This window comes from Lonchura striata, chromosome 4 (assembly GCF_046129695.1).
Source record: "Lonchura striata isolate bLonStr1 chromosome 4, bLonStr1.mat, whole genome shotgun sequence".
Classification (NCBI taxonomy): Eukaryota; Metazoa; Chordata; class Aves; order Passeriformes; family Estrildidae; genus Lonchura; species Lonchura striata.
Window position 1 is genome coordinate 64,731,619 of NC_134606.1, and position 20,961 is coordinate 64,752,579.

Genomic DNA, 20,961 nt, shown 5'->3' on the forward strand with positions numbered 1-20,961 from the left:
CAGAGGTTCCAACACACCCAAACTTCCTCCCCACATCTCGGTTGGGGTCAAATCTGTGCAAACCTGCTCCCAGCAAAGGGGTCTGTGTGCTACGGCCTCCCCCACCCCGAAGCAAGACAGAGATAATTCTTAGCATGGCGGCTGTATTTGGCTCACATTCTTTTCCTTGTTGACTTGTTTGTTTCATGTGACTGAAGAATGGTTTTTCCATTTATCTAATCTCAGCAGTTTGACTTCCAGTTCGAAATCCCAGTGAGGTATCTTCAGGGAGGCTTCTTTGATTGTAGCTTCTTTATGCAGTTTTTGTTACAATGAGCAAAACTTGATATCAATGTTTGAGGCATGAACTACTTCAGTCTCTGACATCAAGTTGTCTGCAAAAACTGGATTTGTTATCTCATGTCCAACAAGCCAATAACTACTCAAGAGACACATGATCTGTTTCAGATTGCACAAACCTGGTGCTCCATGATATTCAACAGATCAAGTACCCCAATTCGCAGAACTTTTACTGTTTATGCATTTTTAGCAAAGTGATTAGTGTTCATTAGTTACAAGTCATATGGTTCTCTTATTAATCAGTATTCTGTCTTCTGCTGGTTAATGGTTCTTTCACCTCTCGTGCTACTGAATCCCATGCTCAGCCTCTCTCCCTTCTGGCTGTGGGTTTTTGTGTCGGTGCTCTGTGAGCTGTCGGGATCTGTCCCTGCCGGAATTACCCGTTACCCAGTGGGAGCCGATTTCAGCACATTTACTGAGCTGTCTTCATTTGTTTCTTCCTTATCTTGGGAGTTCTGCCAGATGTCCTTGTGGCCCCTAAATTCCGCATTTTTGGTGTGCACTACGGGACATCCACTTTGTCCACGGTGGTGCACCCTTCTTCCCGAGGAGAAGAAGGAATTAACCTCTCCTGGGTCTGAGAGCATTGAAGTCTGTCCAGTCCCAAACCCTAACAAGGCGTTTCTACTAACAAACAGCTTTTGGAGCAGTTGGCCATCCCTTCGATCTTGCTGGCAGCTGTGTTCCTCAGACTCACTCTCCCTTCTCATCCATTATCCTGGAAGGCGGACAAAGGAAACGTCGCGCCCGCCGCGTCCGGCGCCCGCCGGCGCGCAGCGCCCCCTGCCGCCCGCGCGGGCCCGGCGGGCGCGCTCTCGCGAGAGCGGCCCGCGCCGGCGGCGCGCGGCGGCTCCGCCCCAGGGCGGCGATGGCGGCGGGCGGCGCGGAGTCCTCGCTGGAGCTCAGCCTGACGGGCTCCGGGGCCGCGCTGCCCCCCGCCCGCTCGCGCATCTTCAAAATCATCGTCATCGGGGACTCCAACGTGGGCAAGACGTGCCTCACCTACCGCTTCTGCGCCGGCCGCTTCCCGCAGCGCACCGAGGCCACCATCGGCGTGGACTTCCGCGAGAGAGCCGTCACCATCGACGGCGAGCACATCAAGGTAACGCGGGGACAGCCGGGGCGGAGGGGCGGCGCTGCCGCGGCCGAAGGATGCCCCGCCGGGCGGGTGCCCCGGGCCGGGCTCCGCAGGCTTCGGCCGCCGCCGTGCCCGGAGCTCGCTGCGGCAGCGCCGGCCCCGGAGCTGCTCGCTGCTCGGTACTGGAGCTGCTCCGCCCCGGAGCTGCCCCGCTGCTCGGCCCTGCTCCTCTCGCCACAGCAGTCACGGCGTCGGTTCTGTCATGGCGAGCCAGTTCCTGCCGCGGGCCAAACCTTCTTGCGCCTTTTATCAAAGGCTGATTGGTATTTTATCCTTCCGCTGGACTTATATATACATCTCTTGGCAGTAGTTTAGTCTAACTTGTCCCTGTTAATCAGCAGCGTTTTGCCTCTGAGAAATTCTGCGTCTTTGTTCACTGGACATGTTTTAACCTTCAGCACCACTGAGCCACGTAGGTGCCACTGTTAGGATCATTTTGCGTTAAAAATATTAAGAAATTGAATATTGTTCAGGATTGAGCAGTGTGTTTCGCCTTCTAATTTTTAGGATTCTGTTAAGTTTGCTGTGTGATGGTTGTAACCATTATTTGCAGAATACTCTGCCATCGCTTACAGCTGCAGTTTGCTTACTAACTGTTTTAAATGGAATCCCCATCTGCTTTTGTATTACAGTTTGTTTCTATGGGGAAAGCTCAGTTGTGCAGAAAAAGGAAGTTAACGGTAGTCTTGAGCTTGAACTTGGGCATTTATTATCGTCAGGCATTAAAACTACAGTTTACAATTATGTAGCTGAAAGCTATACTTTTTCCTTGCTTATTTACTGATAAAAGAAATAATGGAGGATAGATAAGAATAGGAGAGCCAATTTGCTTTCCCCCTCCTGTGGGATTTTTATCTTGAGTTGAAAAAGAAAGGTGAATAGGAGTTTTTTTGTCGATTTTTTTTTTTTTTTTTTTTTTTTTGTAAAACCACTGACTAGAATTTCTCTGACAGAAGAAAGACCTCCTGAGGGATATTGTTTTGTCAGCACCATCTTACTCACTGGCATTTTCATCACATCTGAATGATGCCTGACCTTTGTTGGAGAAAAGTGAAGAACATAGCACAAGCCACAGCTCTGGGATGCTTCACATAGGTTATTGTGCCATTCTGATAGAAATGTTTCTGTAGATTGTTTTGCTGCATTTTTGAAAATGTTATCTGTGAAATAAACCAGTTCTGGTTGAGGAAGATGGAGAAGTGCAGGCGGCTCTTCTGAGACACATTGTTTTGTGCAAGTTCTGTGTCAGCATTAAAGGAATAAATTTTATCTTTATGACCAGGACCCTAGTTCTCGATGGGAGTGTTGTCAAATTTGAACTGATTTTGGGTGGTTTTGGCAACTTCTCTCACTCCTCTTCATCTTTCTCACATGTAGCAGTCAGCTCCAGCAGCACCAGTTCAACCAGGAGAGAGAAGCTCTGATGAACTAAATTATTCTATTCCTTGTTGTTCCCTGAAGGCAGTTTTTCCTCTTGCATCAAAGTAGGTTATAAAATAGTGTCTTCTCCCTTCCCCCAGGCAGCTGGATGGTTCTTTCTTGTGCTCCTACAGCAGTAACTGTTTCCTTCACAGCTGGAAAAGCGCTGTGTCATTGGCAGGAACACAAGCACAGTTCTTGCTGCCTGTCTCTCACACAGCGATTGTGTAGCATTCCAAGACATGGGAACAAGTGTTCCTTGTTCAGTAGGCTGACAGCTTCATATCAAACACTGATGCTTAAATGTGATGAGTAAATTAAAACTTTTAACAAATGGATTTGCTGCCTTCTAAATTTTCCTCTTCCTCAATTGATCTAAGCATTGAAAATTGAAGAAAACAATGATGTCAGTCTTCACTGACTACATTTAAAGAGCAAAGCACAAATGAAATTTAAATGAGGAAGTCCAGATGGCATGTTCTGTACCTTTGAGCTATTGCAAATTTTTTCCCTTTTTAAAGGAGACCAATTATGTTTTTACCAGTGTTTTATAAACCACACGTACAAAGTGAGTCTTTATTTAGAAAAGAGCCTTTCTGGACCACAAGACAGAATCAGAAGGTGGGGTGTGATAGCTGAGTCAGTGTATTTAATATTTTTTACGCCATTTGTCTTTCCTAGGGAATGTGACCAAGTGATTCTATACATTTTTATTAGCTGAGTTATGCTGTTGAACCAAACATTCAAACTGCATATTTTAAAGGGTTATTATAAAAACTGTGGTCCTCTGAAGATGGGTGTTATTGGACTAACAGTGAAATAGTAATCTAATGTTACTTCATCAGTGCACACCCATTAATGTGAACATTTTCACTGTTGTTTTTCAGAAGAGAAAATACTTGGGGTAAGAGGCAGAAATGGATCCATTTCCTCAAGTTCACTTGAACAAGAAAAAAAGAAACTTCTGAAGCGTGTAGTTTTCAACATTGGGAAAGGGGTTTACCTCTCAGTTGAAATGACTCAGTTGATAATGCCCTTCAAGCTTGAATGCTGCATGTAAATGAAATTTTGGAAGAGCTGTAGTTTAAGCTTCACTTGCAAGTTATGTTAACCTTTAATTTAATTTCTCCATCTTTACCCAAGGCTGGCAGTACACTTGCAGATCTCTGCTTGATTGAAGCATGACCGATTTCTGCTCTGTGAATAAGATGGGGAGAGAATCATAAGCTCACAGCTGCCTGTGAAAATCAACTCCCTCCTTAAATTAATTTGATAATAGCATTTTCCAAGATTTATCTCTATGATTCCTTAACGTAATATTGTCTATACATAGGATTGCTTCAGCCTGCACTTCTTTTTCCTCTAATTTCTCAAATTCATGAACATTTTCTATGAGTCTCCTGACTTTATGATGTTTTATAAGTGCACAGAACTGGAAGTTTGTCTCACCTGGGTGTGTGACTGAATCTTACCCAAACATAAGTGTCTGTTTAGTCTGATTGTGTAGATTCATGGAGATGCTGTCAGCTGTGTGTAGACTGTAATGTCATTGGCAAAAAGAGGGGGTTTACTTAAAATGAGACAGATTGCAACTGGGTACCATTTCATGGGATCAGAGCCAGGGAAACTTTCCTTGCCTTTCCTAACAATCCTAATGACCCTTTCAGAAACAGCGCACAGACACGGGTCTTTCTAAGTGTCTGGATCAAAAGCTGCAGAGAACTGGAGTAGGCTACAAAAGCCAAGCTGCTCTGATGTTCTCATGATGTTCTCAGTTCCCCTGTTGCAACCAGGAGCTGTCATTCCCACCTGCTCTAGTCTGAATTTTTTTTGAGGATGGATGACCTGGGTTGAACATAATATTGCAGAAAAAGTCACACCATTGGAAACATCTTTTATTCTTTTTTTATTTGGTCTGTCACATGACTGATTCATAACATCCTATGATTGACTTGTGGATCTGGATTGTCATCCATTTTAATAATTTCCAACCTGATGAACCCTTTGCTTTTAAAGAAAAATACCTAATTGTCAGTCACTGGTATCAAGACTTTGCATCTGCTTCTATCCAGTTTCAGCATATTTCCACTGTTGTAGCTTTCAAAACAACTTTATGTGATACTGTAGTCCTCTCTATCACTGATGCATCTTCTTGCTCTTAGCAGATTTCCCTTGCACTTGGGCTTTCTTTTTTCTAATATAAAAAGTCACTGGTTAAAGTGATAAACAAGACAATTTTCAAGATACTTGCAATTTCTAAAGAAGTTTTACTGAAACATTTGGATCAAAGGAATGCAGAGCTATGGTAAAGGGAGAACAATTTCAACAATTACATAGTGGCTGTGACTTTCATGAGAACAGATTAAATTTCAAATTTATCATCATTGTCTACAGAACGTGTAGTATTCCTTGAGTTCTGAATCTCAAGGAGAACTCCTTTCATTCCTAGGGACAAAAGCTTTTCTGCTCAAAAACCAAAGTACTAATCAAACTGCCTCAGCCATCAGTGATCAGCTATGCAAGACAGTCAGGAAGCTAGGACTCAGCTTTTTTCACAAAAAATCAAATGTCTTTCAGATGTTTCATTATCACTAAGGTGTGTGTGATAGAGCCACACACCAGTTTATTTCTGACAGTGTACAGGTAATGCAGTGTTGTAGGTGAAGGGGTTCTGACTGCTGTACATTGCTGTTCTTATCTCCTGAAGAGCAAGTTTGAGTAAACATTACCATCCACAATTCTGTAGCATTCTCTACACGTCTGAGGACTCCAGGCTTCCATTACACAGGATGATCAATGTATTTAAAATTTCTATTAGCTATTGCTTACATCTGCTGGTGCTACAAAGCTTGTTTCTTTTGTTTGAATCTGGACCCCAGAAATTAGAAAGAATTTCAGTTCTTCTGAATGTCTTTCTATTCTGACTGTGCTTACAGCACCTGTGTTCAGTCTGTTTTGGACAGAATGGTGTGTACCTGGAAATGATAATCACATGTTAACAGGAGGTTTTTACTTTTCCTTTTTTTTTTTCCATTTTTTTTTTCTTTTTTTAAAATTTTTTACTTTTATGCATGCCTTGATACTACAAACCATAGTATGGTCCCAGTTAAAGCACTAAAGCAAGTTATGTGTTCATCACAGGAGGGTTTGATTCCAACACATTGCAGGGAAAGATATCTTTGTCCTGTTTTTGTTGGTGATGTTGAAATCAAGCATGGTTTGATTTCTTCCCACTTTTACATGGCAGTTAACATCATGATAACAGCAGAATTTTAGGGAAGATGAGATTATTTTTTGCAATAATGAAAATCATGTCAGCTGAGAGTTGTATTGAAAGTAACACATATTTAATTTTCGAATGAAAATGCTATTGCTAAGACTTCAATATTTATTTTAATAAAAATCTTTAAAAGTACAGGCTCCAATAAACTTTCAGAAATCTGTTTTTTCTCTCACGTGTCATCATTCCTCCTGGCCTCACTTTTGAGAAGCTTTGAAAGTCAGAGCTTCTGAAATTGTGTGAAAGCAACGGTTTTCTTCAGCACCAGCTTGTCAGTATGATTAACTCAGAAGAGTAGATTTCTGTAATCATGTAACTCTTCTCGCTATGGGTAATTTGTGTTATTTTCCAACATGAGTAATAAAACAATTTTTCCTCTCCTTCTCTTTCTGTTTTCAGATACAGCTATGGGATACTGCAGGCCAGGAGCGCTTCAGGAAGAGCATGGTGCAGCACTACTACAGGAATGTCCATGCTGTGGTGTTTGTGTATGATATGACAAACATTGCCAGTTTCCACAGCCTGCCATCCTGGATAGAGGAATGCAAACAGCACCTTCTTGCCAATGATATACCACGGATTCTGGTTGGAAATAAATGTGACCTGAGAAGTGCTATTCAGGTGCCCACGGACCTGGCCCAGAAGTTCGCTGACACTCACAGCATGCCATTGTTTGAAACCTCTGCCAAGAACCCCAATGACAATGACCATGTGGAGGCCATATTCATGACACTGGCTCACAAGCTTAAAAGTCACAAGCCGTTAATGCTTAGTCAACCCCCAGATCACAATGAAATACATATAAAGCCTGAACCAAAACCTATCGCATCCTGCTGGTGTTAGGTAACATTGTCACCGGCTATCACCTTGCTTTGTTTGCAAGTGCTTCAAAATTTTGATCTTTGGCAAAGTTAACAGGTTTTGGTAGCAACTACAGCAAATGTCTTTGGCACTTTAATGTGTTTTTTATTTTAATTTTTCCTGGTGTGGATGTGCCCATCTCTTATGCTCTTGCACTTTGTAATTGTACTTTCTAAATTACTAAGCTTTCACTATAAATATATGGGAGCATACTCACTTTGTAAAGTTTTGACAAAGCAATCCTAGTGGAGCTCTAGTGCACCAGTTTACTTTTGGTTGCTACTTGTGTTGGAATAATGTAGGAGAAAGAGCCTTTTGTGACAACCAGGGAACTTGGGTTTTGGGTCAGCAAGTGGGGAGATTTTTGGCATATGAAGGAATATTAGGTGGCTGGTAGGAAATTAGAAAGCAGGTACCTTTTCATTATAAAAGCAAAAGAAACAGGTCTGTCAGTTTGGGCTGCCAGTGTCGGTGCAAATTGCTAGGTTTTGGCCTGTCATTCCACTATGAACTTGGTCTGTTTCTTCATGGCAGTGGTAATGGAGACTAGGGAGAATAACTTCTCCCTACCTCTAGACAGTTATTTGATACTTAAAATTTTATTAATTTTTCATAATTAGCATGTGGTACCAAACTATGTTATGTTAACCCATATTGTGGAAAGTACTGTAGCACAGGATTTGGGGTAAAATTGGGGCTCTATCCATGTGTGCTCTGATCTTACTAAAATTAAGTTATATATTTCTGAATGTGCTGTGTTTGAGTTGAGTAAGTAAAAGATTGGGTGAATTTGGCAAAAGTGTACTGGTTTTCAAAGACAGGGTGTGCAGGGCTTTAAGAGATCATGAGTGCTTCTCAGATATCTTGAAAAGCCAACTTGATAACATGTATCAGGAATGGGAATGCTTAGGAATATGGTACAGTCTTAAAATATTTCCAAACACAAACTAAATTGGGTCTTGAAATATGGAGTAAATCTACCAACTACATCATCTGTTACAGATTTTTGAGGGAAAACCTGCATGTATAATGTTGTGACTGTATGAAGGGCATCCTTGGCATTACTAATGTGAGCTAATAGGGGTTAGATGAGGGAAATTCTTCCTCTTGGACCACCTTTTTCTGTGTTCTCATAGTTGCAACTGCTTTTTTTCAGTTCTATCTGAAGATCAGTTTCTTAATAAAAATGGTGCTAAGTTGCATACAGCTGCGTAAAGTGAAATGTAAGCCATAGAATGCCATCTATGACTTCATTCACGTGCCATGTCAAACAGTGTTTTGTGACTTAGTTTTTGATGTATAAATGAAGATTTTTTTTTTTAATTGCAGTGTGTAGTATGTGCTGCTTACTGGAAACTCAATGGAAGGGCTAGTTCAGAAGCTGCCATCCTAATGTTTGTGTTAGAAACAAATTACTGAAACAAGATACCTGTTATTATGTAAACTATTACAATTCTTAAGATGTAATTTCATTACAACTTATACAGAAAAAAATGCATTGACTTTTTTCTAGATTTTGAAAGAGCATTTAATTTGGTCCAATATGATTAAGATGTTTAAAAAGGATCTAAACAAAAGGTAGTACTTCTTCCTGTATAAAGCTGCTTCAATTGTGACAGTATTTTTGTTTAGGAAACATTTGTAAAAGGAAGCTTTTGTATTCACTCTGAACCTTACATGACTAGAATTTACAGTTGTTTCAGAAACAATCACCTTTTTAACACTAGTGTCCTTAATGATTTCTTTAAGAAAATTATTGCTCTTAAATTGATGTTTATACTGTGGTAAGTAAATATGGTTTACAGTCCTGTTGGACAGATTGTTTTTCACTCATGTCCTTAATCCTTTTTCTGAGAAGGATCCTTCTTAATTATTTGTATACTAAATATGTCAGCAAGTTTTCATGGCATTTGTTTGTTTGTTTTGGTTGGTTGGTTTGAGGTTTTGTTTGTTTGTTTGTTTTTAATAAAAATATCCCAGAACTAAGAATTTTAAAGTCAGTCAGGTTGGGGGTTGGGGTAAGAAAATCATGTAACTGCAGTCTTACTGTTAAGTTTTATCTGAAACACCTGCACATCTTTTAAGTTTTATATGAGTTATCACAACTTGTAAATAAGGGCCCTCATGTCATGAAAATTATGTGCAAATGGTGTTCAAGTGTGTAATTCCATGTTGAGCACAAAGCATGTTTTAATGGTTCTTCCATGGAGGCAGTGTGGTCAGTAATGCAGGATTCAGTGTTGCTCCCTGGCTTTCAGTGGGCATATGCTGCCCACAGGATGGATGTCAGAGTACCGAATACTTTGTATGTGTATTTTCACTTTACCAGACTGTAAAGTTGTGTTCTTTTGTATGTCTTGGGGGCAGGCAAGGCACAATCCCAGAAAACTAATAAACTGGCTTTGCCACTAACTGTTACCACTTGTTTTCAATAATTATAAAAGAAATTATAACATAATTTCATATGGTTAAAAAAATGCCGTGAGGGAGTTCAAAGAATTTCTAGTTTCTGTCTGTGTGGGTGACAATTTTTACAAAACAGACTGTCAGAATACGTGGACTACTGTCAGTGCTTTCTTGCAATGACTCTGGGTGATTTTAAGGCATCTGCAGCACCCATCTGATGATTCAGAGGCATGTTCAATATTTATTTCAGATTCCAGAAGAATGGGAAGTGAAACAACAGTTACAGAAATAGTCATTACTTGGATGTAAATCAAGACCCTAAAGGAGTCTTTTCCATCACTCTTCTTCTAGTTTCATCTTGTTCAGAAATAAAACCTCTAACTTTTATAAATTCATTGAAAGTCATATTTCTTGTCCCCTCTGTATTTTCACTTAACCAGAATATAATTCTAATATTCTTTTTTTTTCCCAGAGTCCTGCTTTTGAGGTCATTGACTGATGTTGCTTAACACTGCAATTCTCAAATAAATGTAGAGCCATATGTTATTTAAAAGTATTAGTAATATTACTTTTAAATTGCAGTCTGGTTTTTCTGTGGAAATCAACACCAACACATAATCTTAAATCTGAAGTCATAAATAATATTAGAAGTTGTCATTATTCTAGGGCTCACAAAAAATAGCAGTGTTCTGAGGGTGTCTCTGAGGATGTGTGATTTTTTTCTCCTTCCTCTGTTGATGCAGGGTGCCCAAAGGAGGCTTCATTTATCCAGCTGAATGGCATCATCAGTGAGGGCTGTGAGGAGGCATTGAGAGAGGAAGAATGGCTGCTGGTTTCCAGGGGTGTTCTGGGATTCACTGGGCTCTGCGCAGCCTCCCACCTGCCAAATAGAAGCACATGCTGAAGGCAGCTCCTTGCAGTTCTGGAAGCTATTTCCAGAGCTCAAAGAAAGGCAAGTGAGAACTGCTGGTCATCCAGGGACATTCCCTGAGGTGCACAATCCCTGGGGGGATGTTATTGACATACATTGTTTCCTGCCTTGCTGAAGCATCACTGCTTAATGTGAATCGCCAATTACTGAATCCTTAGCTAATCATTTTAAATTAATGGAAAACAAATTTCCCAGCAATACCAGTGATCATTAAAAAAAAAAAAAACACCACAAAAAACCCACGGAATAGAGCATAATCCTCTCCCTGGCCTGCATTTAACAAAAATGCTGCTCTTACTAGCAAGACATTCTTCCCTCTGAGGGTGGTGAGGTACTGGCACAGGTTGCACCAGTAGATACCCCGTCCCTAGAAGTGTTTAAGGCCAGGCTGGGTGAAGCTCTTAGCATATGAAAACTAAGAGTCATAAGACCCTGATCTTAGCTCAGTACTTCCTTTTCTATTACTATTTTTTACTGTTTGCACTGTCCCTTTGGAAAGGTCACAGACAAGAAAAAGACTGGTGTGAGGCAATATGCTAAACTCCCTCTTTCTGAAAATACCTAGTGATTTACTGCTGAAAACATCACACTGGGCCTCTAAATCAGGAGTCATAAAGCAGAAGCTGCATTTGCAAACCATTTATCCTCTCCAAAGCCTGGTCTTCCCCACATCCTTTGCACCCACTCCTGTACAGGAAAACACTTTAAATGCTCAGGGGGCTTTGAGGTGCTCCTCACCCTTCATAGTCCTCTGTCCCTTAGACCTTTCTTCAGTTAAGGAAGGGCAGACAAAGGAAAAGACTAAACTGACTCTAAAATACATGAAATAGCTTTTCTATTTACTTCAATGTATTTTTAGCACACTCAAAATAGAGACAGTGAAGAGCTTCTGCCTTCAGCAACCAAAGATTCAGCTGTAGATTAAGAAAAAAGCATGTGCTAATTGGAGAGGATTTTCAAGTTCCTGTGGATCCTCATGACTATCCTGGAGTGCTAGATTAAATTCTGAGCTAATATCTGAGTCACTGTGATGCTGCTGTTAAAAAGCACAAATGCCAGGAGCCCTTGTCTTTTCCTTCAAGGCTCGCAGTGCTTTTGTCAAGTTGCATCTGACCTGAAAGAGTTGAATTCAATACTTTCATCTGTCATTAAGTAGGTATATTTAATTTATATGCATGATGATAGTAGAGGGTAAATAAAGATCTATAAAATATATTCTATCTATATATCTAAAATGATGGTCAGAAAACGTGTATTCACATCACCATAGGCATGCATACTTTTTCATCATAATGCAGCATGTGGGGGAGTGCTGTGTGGAATTCCAACTCTTTTTGATGTGTGATACCTGACACTGGTGGGATTCCAGCTCTAGCACCTGCTTTAAAGGCTCCAGCTCTCAGGCTTTATGGGTGAAGAACTGTTGAATGAAGCAAAAACTTGGGTCATTTGGGGTTGGGAGGCTGCCTGCATCAGACAAAATTAGAAACACAGAAGCAACTGCTATATAAGATATGCTTAGAGTAAAGAATTTGGAAGCTGAAAACACCATCTGTCATCCTGAATCAGTCTTACAGTTATTGGGCAGGGGGCAAGGGCTTAGCAATATGTGCATGTACTGTTCCACCATAAACATAATCTATAATAACAACTAATATTGACTGAAGAAGAAAGTGATGAGTGTAGTTAAAAACATGTAGTGGACAGAAGCCATGGCATGAAACATGAATCATGAAACAAAGTAATTTTAAATTAAGATGGCATAAATGTCAAGTCAATGAAAGAGAACACACATTGCTGTAGCTTTGAAGCTGTAACTACCAAGGAAGGAAGGAAGGAAGGAGAGACATTACTGCAGCAGCTCAGAAAGTGCAAGTAAAACTGTGCAGTTTGATAATGTGCTTGGGTTAGATGGACCTGAAGAGGTGCAGGACAAAGCAGTTCCTGTTTTTATGGAGAAGTACCTAGGGAAGGCTGGGAAATGCTGTTTGCTTTAATGGGCTTCCCTCCTCAAGTTAGAGATAGATTCAACAACTTTTCCCCATACTTACACATTGTTGGTGCTGGAGAATCATGGAATCATATATCAGTTTGGAAGGGACTGGTAAGCATCAGTGGTTGGACTCAAAGGTCCTTTCCAACATAAAGAAGTCTGTGGTTCTATGAGCCTAGGAAACAAGAAATCACACAGTCTGACTCCAAAAAAGGGGAATATTCCTCCTCTCAGCTGCAGGCAAATACCACTTCCTGTTTTCAGAACATACCTGTATTTTGATTAATTAGTACCACTCCTGTCCTTTCCCAGCTCTTTTAAGGCTCTCTTCTGTAGTCTGCCTTTCCCTTGCATGTTTCATGAGCTCAAAATATTTTAGGCCAGTTCATCTACCTATAGTGAAGATTTACTTCAATTTCCAACTACTTCATGCAAAAACAGGGTGGGCTATGGAGACACACAGCTGTGACTTTGCTGGCAAAAGGCAGTGAGAAAACAGGGGATACAAAGGGGAAACACATTTGTGCCCAGCAAAGGCTGCCCTGACCCTGAGCACCAGCAGCTCAGCAGTACAGGGGAGGAACTGCACCAAACATATATCTATGAAAAATAAAAATTCAGATGCAAATAAATAAATAAATAATATACAATTATTATTTTTTTTAAACCCAGACGGGCTTGTTGTCAAAGAAGTGTCTGAAAGGGTTCCCTGATCCTCACCATGATGAAGATCCCTTCTCTTTCCCTCCTCCTCCTCTGCACCTCCTGCCCCTTCTGTTGGGGAAATGACTTCAAAAAATTCTTTGCCCTTAGTTGAACATTAACTTCCAGAATCAGCTTCCCTGATTAACCTTCTGATTACACTGGGTGATTAACTCTGGCCACTGCTAATGGAGAGGCTGGCAGGCTTGGCCTTTACCCACCCGTGGATACTGTGTGCCTTGTTCTGTGTGTCAGGGAATAGGGTAATGTTTGTCTCAGCCTGCTTGAGGTAAAGAAGTTTTTTTGATGTAAATGCCTTGTCTTTTGACTTAATACAAGCAATGCTGACACAGGGTGAGCACAAAATGCTTGGGTCCATAACAGAGGTCCATAACTCCACCTCACTTACCACCAGTGAATGCTGGGGGTGACACAAGCCATGGAATATCCCTGGAGATGCAGGCAAGCTCTGGGAAGGTACTGTACCTCACATGTGGAATGGGCTGCTAAATATAGTACTGGAAACTGCAGTTAGGAATATATTTTCTGCAACACTAACCAAAGAGGAGAAACATTAAACTGATAATCAGTTTCCACCAATTTCCATTCTGCAGCTGTCATTTCTCTGGGAACTCCCACTTTTGTAGAAAGAATTGTTGAAATCATGTGTCTATGAATGATCTGCAATAGTTGCACCACTGGAAGGACTGTGTAAGAAATAAGCCATCTTATAGCTGCTGATAAATCAATTGCATACATTTTTATTCAGAAGCAGCATAGAGCAAACTTCTCTTTTACACCTAAGACTTCAGTATGTGCTGCTAAGGCTGTTTCACAGCCAAACAGGTACCTGCCACGCCTGTCACTAAATGCCACATCAAAGGCTTTCAAAGCCAGGCTGGGTACTTGGATTGTGCCCCAGAGCTGTGCCAGGAGGACCTGCAGCAGCCATGGTGGCACTGCCACCCTCATCCCAGGAATTATGTACCTGAGCTGATGGAAACAGCATAGCATTTGGAAAAGGACTGGTGACATGTTGCTCTGCACACTCACAGTAAAAGCAAGTTGCTCTGTTCAACCAGCAATGAAATGCTGTTGAATTATGCTCAGTATATCACACTGCAATGACTGGTTATGAAACAGCACTTCCAAATGGGACCATAACTCCCAGAAATTATGCAGAGGCTGAGCAGTGCATTGTAGCAATGCAAAATCGGTCTAGAGTGACCAGACCCACGCTGCTTTCAGCTATTAGTGAGCTAAATACCCTCTGAGGGTGTCTGACTTACTTTTAATGTACAAGAACAGCAATTTGTGTTAAACAAGAAGAAACTCCCGAGCATTTCATTGCAGATGGTGTGGAGCTGTGCCAGAAGCATCTGAGGACAGGGAGAGCAGTCACACTCAGTGCTTTGATGCCTGTTGGCAGGCACTATTTCAGAGGAAAAAGCACAGCATCCCATTTTGAATCACAACGTTTGAAGTAATATATTAAAGAAATTCAAACATTAATACCTTCAAATGAACAAGACACCAGCTGTGTTTTGGTTGGCATAGGAGGGGATTGGACTAGGCGATCCCCAGACATCCCTTCAAACCTCAACCCTTCTGTGGCTCTGCATACAAGGTAATGAAGGTATTTAGAGCCAAAGTCAGGAAGAATTTGGCTACTGTGGCACATAATTAAGTCTCCAGTTGCCAGAGTAGGACCTGCAGGTCCAAGTACCCAAAGATGGGGACAGCTCCTCTGGCTGAAGCTGGGCAGTGGAGGAAGCAATACATGACCTGAGAAGGGCTGTGGAGGGAGCCTAGTGGTTAGGGCTGCTCTCTTGAGCTAAGATATTCCCAGACATTAATAATTTTAATGGTTAAAGTCAGCAAAAGATACACTTGGCAAGCCCCTTACACACAGAGGGGTGCCAGAGTTCACTGGGACTTCCTCAATATGTGGCTAAGAGTATTTCTCTGTTCCAGATTAGAAAAAAAGCTGTAACAGCTTCATAGAATCACCACAGAACCATAGAATTGTTTGGAAGTGACCTTAAAGATCACCTCATCCTGACCCCTCTACCACAGGAGCTTTCAGTGATATTGGGCATACACAGCTCCTCTGGACAATCTGTGCCAGTGTGTCACCACCCTTACAGCAAAGAATTTCTTCCCAAAACCTAGTCTAAACCCACCCTCTTTAGTTTAAAATCATTTAGGTATTGGAGTTCCTTTACAAGCATTATGAAAAGAACTTCAGTCTTTAGAGAAAAAAATATAAATCAAGAACAACTTTTCTCTTGGGACCGTGAAAGGCATCTTACTTGCTACAATTAGAGAAGTTTGATACAAGATCATTCCTGGAGTTCCATGCCTCATGGTGTGTATGACTTACCCTACTACCCACTTGCTCAAGATGGGAACTGATTTTCCAGGCCCTGTTCAAATGCTGTGTTAATCTGTATCATGGGTTATCTACCACTCCCTGCTCAAGGCCTGCAGGCAAGATAAACACTTGATGTTCACCTAAAAGTGAAACACGAAGTACATATGGGAATTCTATGTACTTCAGGAGATGACACAACCTGACTGGAAGCTGTAGTTCCTTGGTCTAGAGGACCAAAATATCCCCTAGAGAAAATACAACAAAGCACCTTTGTCTAGATCTGTAATAAATTTTAGCAAAACAGGCCCTAAAATAAGGATTTATTTTAAATTTTCAATCTACAAAGTCAAAATAGAAAAATTTGAACTGAATTTAGAGTATTCAAGTTACTTCATAAGAGGAGCTACTGCAACTCCAGTTCCTGCCACACTCTATAGTTACACTTCAGCACTAAAACTAATTGTACTAACACATGTACACCCCACAGAAGCCACCTTTTGACAGAGGTTGGTTTGAATGGAGCTATTAAGGTTTCATATAAAAAACTTTACCTGCCCCCACTCCTATCAAGAAGAAAAGGAAAACACTCTGAAGCTCAAGGATGAAGGGCATCCTTCATTATCATCCCAATAATTCATGCAGTAAGAGGGAAAAATTGAGATAGCAGTTGAAGAAAAAGGAATTATATTTAATATTGAAATGCATAAGGCTAGCACTGCTGCACAAATTGCATGATGAATTCTAGAGAAATGATATGATTTAGGCCAGAGGAAAAAATGCTCTCACTTTCCAGAAGTAATGAGGTATTTTCACTATACAGAGTCTGAAAGTTCAAAATCACCTGCAGATCTTTCCCTCTGCACTGTGATCTCTGCCCAGTGCTGGGTATTCACTAGTTTGCTCTGTGTGTGTTTTTCAAAGGGCCAAGGAAAAGTGCATAACCATCTTTAAAGAACTTATTCCATATCTCTTGCCAAATTTGAACAAAACGTTCGGCCACTTTTTCAAGTCATTCTGATATATGATGGAGGTTTGGATGTGTCTTCTTCTGCATCTACATCCTGGGTGGGAAACTGATCTGTGAAGTCAAAAATTCTCCTCCCATAGCCTGTGTGAGAAAAGAAGGCAAAAACCATTAAACATGGTATAGACAAACGTTTGCACAAAATCCTGAGTTCCTTTTGGTTATCAGGATTTTAAACCTTATTCAGAACGTCTCTTCCTCATCCCTGGTGATCATCCAGTTACATGGAGGCAGAAAAGTTACTCACTTTGTACTGCACAAGTCATTTCCACAGCCTGATTTTGGTCCTCACTAGGCTGCAACCATTCCTGTGAAAAAAAACAGCACCACAAGTACCTCAACTGGAAATTTGTTCAAGAAGATACACCTGAACTTATTTGAAAAGTCTGTGCAGTCCATGTCTCCTAACACGTTTTAGTTTGGAAATTTAAAGCAGCTTTATGTTACTCACTCTGTATTTAGTCAGAACAGCTGCCCAGTGGCCTGCACCCTTTAATTCCTTACCAAACCAAATGGTTGGATGTACATGTTTAATAACACAGCATCCTAATTGCTCTAGTAAAAAAGCAGTTGGTATTTATTTATTTACTGAGCTCACTTAGCAGACATGCCTTGGGCCCCATCATTCGAGGCAGAGTCCTTATGAATGAGGAGTAAATTACATATGTCAGCACCCCAACGCTTCACACACAGCACTGGAGATACTTTTATTATTGAAGTTCCAGCGTGTAAGTACCAGTAGGTCTTTGTAACACCGCATCAGAAGCAACTGGTGGCTTAAAGATGAGTGGAACAGTTTTTGAGGATAGCAGGAATTTGTGGGAAATGGGGCCACAGTAACTTCAGCACAAATGGTTTGGAAAATAGAAATAACTTATATTAGATCTTACATGAGACTCTAAATAAGAGGGAGATTTTTTCCTTTAAAGGAAAAAATATAAGAAATATAAAACCCTTCTAATATCCCACTTAGTTTCTTAGAATTAGCCCTGCATGACTGAGGTAGAGGCTAAGACTAAATTTATAGGAGAAAAACACACCTTCTCCCTGGTTTCTTCCCCTCCCAGCAATAATCAGAAGAAATAAACTTCTTGTGCCCTGGGCTCCTCACTCACCATCCCAGTTACACTGTCATAGCAGGAGCAGCATGGAAGGCTCCGGCATCCCAAGTAAGCCATGGCCAACACAGAAAAGGCACTGCAGATGGACACAGCCAGCATGGCTATGTTAGCACCCTTGACAACTTTACTGAGTATAAACCTCTGCAAGAACAAGAGATAGTAAAGGCATATTCAAAAAGTGACACTCTCCACCAAAAAATAATCTAATAACTGCAAGAATGCTGTGATTGCATGATAGGAGATTGATCTGTAGTTGGTGTTATTTAAGATTTTTCCGTGTTCTGGAAAACAAACCAAGTATGAACCTCAAACAGAGCAAGCAGTGAAATAAGGCTGCTGATTAAATGTGAGATGCTATGCAATGGCATTGGGTTTGGAAATAGCTTTGACAAAGAGTAAAAACTCAAGGAATGGCTGCTCTTCTTTACACTGAATATGAGAAACATTGTTTTGCTGCACTGCACCTTATAGCAGCCTGACATTTTGATTTGTCCTGCAATAAACTAATGATCAGCTTCATCTCTCTGAAATGCCTTTACTCCCACAGCAAACAATTACTTGTAGACTGGAGATACAAAAGGGCTTCATTCCTTCTCTACAGCTTTACTGTGCAGGATACACTTGAACTAACAGCAGGTTTAACCAGCTGACCTGGTAGCTGCTGTAACTTCATCACCTGAGGTGCTTGTTGGAAGGATCCAAGCCTTGCAACCACTTTCTCAAACCAGACCAAATACTCTCAGCACCTTTCCCTGAGCAGCACCAGTATTTTTTCATGGCTCATCCCACACCACCTCTTTGCACTAAGAAGCAAAAACAGCCAACCTGACCTAGTGTCACCCCTCCTAGAAGTCTGGTTCTGTTTGTAAGCCACATCTGGCACTGCTTGCAGATTAATGGTGGCATGTTCCCCAGTAATAATCATGATATCAATACTTACAGTATGGATAACATGGACTGGGGCAGAATTCAGCTCCTCCTCTTCACCATAGTTCAGTGTGAAGGAGCTATAAATGATTACAATGAAGATGGCAACACAAGAGATTATGGAAGCAACTATCAGCACATTCACCTAGACAGCCAGAGAATTTTAGTGAGAAAAAGAAGGGGACCAGGAATCAAAGCTGTCCTTGGGCAAATACGAAGATTGCAGGCAGCCTTTGACCTACCATAACACTGCAGCAGCCCCAGCACCAACAGTCACTTAGAGGCCAAAGCAGAGGTTTTCATAACATTGAGTTTCTGAGTTACAGCTGAGTCCTGAATATTAATGAGAGGTGCTATTTAAAGACCTCTAATTTGCATACAACATCCTCCCCTGGAGTTTACACATCCAAAGAAACCTACCCAGGAAATGCAAACCTCTTAACTAATTTCATATTTTAGTGTACACAGCACTTAACAACATGAAGGACCACCAAAAGAAAAGCATTGAGATGAAGTGTTTTTACAGAGTTTTGCTTTTTATTAGGCCCTGTCTACTGCAGCAGAAAGCAAGGTAACACTGCTTCCTCCTCTTGGTTATAAAGACAGCAGCTTTTGTGAAGATAACTCAAAGAAATAAGCTCTTAATTCTGCAAGAGGACCAGTCAGCTCATTCCTTACTCAAACTGGTTTTGATTGCCCCGACATTTTGCCCCTGCCCCATACACACAAACACCCATCTGCCCCTCTAGCTTACAAGAACTGGATTCTTCCTCTGCGAGGAGAACAAAGCCAGCACGCCTGGGACTCCCATCACCTGCAAAGCACAACAGGAGATGGTAGCTTGAGAGACTAGTATCAGATTCAGAAGACAAACCACCACAGAGTAATGAAAAGTGTTTTCAAGGCTTGGATCAGAGTAACTGCTGCATCAGAAATGGGAAGAGAACTGCTCATTTCTTTTGTTTTCCTCTGTAACATCTCCTGGATGCAGAACATGGGTGACATGCATCTTGCCCACTTGCTACCCACACAACCTTGCTACAGCTGACCAGAGCTTTATGTCGGGCAAAATAATGAAACTGATTGAATAAGTCTGATTTAATGTGCTAAAAATGCATGTTGCTTTGCCAAGTCCATATGCATCTTGTAAAGGAAAGAAAGATACTAATGAAAGGAGATAGGCAGCCTCTGCACTGGAGAGAGATCTTCAGTGTAATTTCCTTGCAGCATGGCTCAGCAGGGTAAACCAAGGTGCTGAATGCCAGGGAGCAGGGATACCTCTTGCCCACTCCTCACTGCCGTACCAAAATTAGGGGCACTGTGCTGTGGGACAGAGATCAGCACCCAGATGTTAATCTACCTGAACACAGGATGAGGTGTTCCCCTCCTAATCTTTGGTGGCCTCTCTGTGGTCACTATTCTTCTGCAAAAAAACCCCCAACCTATCAATTGTCACTATGTCCCATTTTCTACATTATCCAGCAGAATTCTGTGGGTCTCAGATTCAGTCAAAGAGAGAAACTGAGAGTTTCTAGCCAGGCAGAAGCCTGGGAAAGAGCTGGAGAAGACTGTAAATAATTCTTTATCTCTCTTGTTTTTCATATTGATTATAGTTAAGTTCTATCACTGTGCATCAAGCACTCTGCACCAATGCTGTGGGTTGTTTTCACTTCAGAACCAATGGAGTTGGCCCTCACAAAGCTCTGTATAAAAGAGTGGTGTATTTTGAATAAATGGAGTTTTACTCTCAGCAGCCTTCTGAGTCAGAGTCTCCTCATTCTCATCCTGCCTCGACAGTGACAGAATTCTATTTACTTTAGTTCCTTCAGAGGAAAGTCTGCTTTCACTCTTCTGCCTGTATCACTATAAGGAAGTTTTTATTAACTGAGTTCAAAGCATGAAACAAGGGAAGATCTGACAAGAAATCTTGGCTTCCCTCCCACCCCCAATATGAGCAGTGGGAATAAAAACAAAAAACAAAACAAAACAACAAAAAAAAAACCCCACCACCAAAAACACTGCAAAAGAAAACATAAAAAATATAGTAGAAGTTTACCATGCCAGCCCAAATGGGAGCTCTGGTTGTGCCCAGCTGAGACTCTGTTCTGAAAATGCCATCTATGAACCCACTGGTGACACAGACGGTGCTGAAGGCAATCTGGAGCATCCCCAGCACGACCATGTTCCTCTGGTTAAAGATGAAATATCGATACCGATCCATTCTGCTGTGATTCCCACATGAAGCCCCGAACACGGACACAGGCCTCGCAGGGTCGGAGAATGGCTCTTCCTAGGCAGGAGAGAGAGAAGGGACAGATCATCGGCTCCCCGCACCGGCTGGCGCGCAGGACCGGGGCCAGGAGCACCGAGCTCGCTCCTCAGCGCCCCGGATCATTTTGGGAAATCCCCGGGGCCGCTGCGTGCCAGGTGACTGGGACACAAACCC

At 41.6% G+C, this 20,961-nt stretch overlaps 2 protein-coding genes and 1 long non-coding RNA gene across 3 annotated transcripts; 1 reads left to right on the plus strand and 2 right to left on the minus strand.

Moving 5' to 3' along the window:
• The first annotated feature begins 1,199 nt into the window (after window positions 1–1,199).
• Window positions 1,200–9,838, plus strand: RAB33B (RAB33B, member RAS oncogene family). The gene is made up of 2 exons (XM_021548526.2): window positions 1,200–1,441; window positions 6,576–9,838. The coding sequence occupies exons 1-2, from the start codon at window positions 1,208–1,210 to the stop codon at window positions 7,017–7,019; spliced, it is 678 nt and encodes a 225-aa protein (XP_021404201.2). The 5' UTR covers window positions 1,200–1,207; the 3' UTR covers window positions 7,020–9,838.
• A 6,272-nt stretch (window positions 9,839–16,110) lies between these two features.
• Window positions 16,111–17,042, minus strand: LOC144246136 (uncharacterized). The gene is made up of 2 exons (XR_013339819.1): window positions 16,715–17,042; window positions 16,111–16,551 (listed from the first exon to the last, which is right to left on the minus strand). It is a non-coding gene; the product is annotated as an uncharacterized LOC144246136 (long non-coding RNA).
• A 430-nt stretch (window positions 17,043–17,472) lies between these two features.
• On the minus strand, window positions 17,473–20,697 carry LOC110468530 (uncharacterized). Its single transcript, XM_077782587.1, has 4 exons — window positions 20,572–20,697; window positions 19,270–19,329; window positions 18,529–18,660; window positions 17,473–17,729 (listed from the first exon to the last, which is right to left on the minus strand). Exons 1-4 carry the CDS (start codon window positions 20,695–20,697, stop codon window positions 17,541–17,543), a joined length of 507 nt encoding a protein of 168 aa, XP_077638713.1. The 3' UTR covers window positions 17,473–17,540.
• Window positions 20,698–20,961: the final 264 nt, after the last annotated feature.

Excerpts from the sequence above, each read along its gene's own strand:
- RAB33B (XM_021548526.2), top strand. The coding sequence starts at position 1,208 with ATGGCGGCGGGCGGCGCGGAGTCCTCGCTGGAGCTCAGCCTGACGGGC. Across the intron at positions 1,442-6,575 it reads TCGACGGCGAGCACATCAAG|ATACAGCTATGGGATACTGC; the intron begins GTAACGCGGGGA and ends TTCTGTTTTCAG.
- LOC110468530 (XM_077782587.1), bottom strand. The coding sequence starts at position 20,697 with ATGGTCGTGCTGGGGATGCTCCAGATTGCCTTCAGCACCGTCTGTGTC. Across the intron at positions 19,330-20,571 it reads CTCCCATTTGGGCTGGCATG|GTGATGGGAGTCCCAGGCGT; the intron begins GTAAACTTCTAC and ends TGTGCTTTGCAG. Across the intron at positions 18,661-19,269 it reads AGAGGAAGAATCCAGTTCTT|GTGAATGTGCTGATAGTTGC; the intron begins GTAAGCTAGAGG and ends CTGGCTGTCTAG.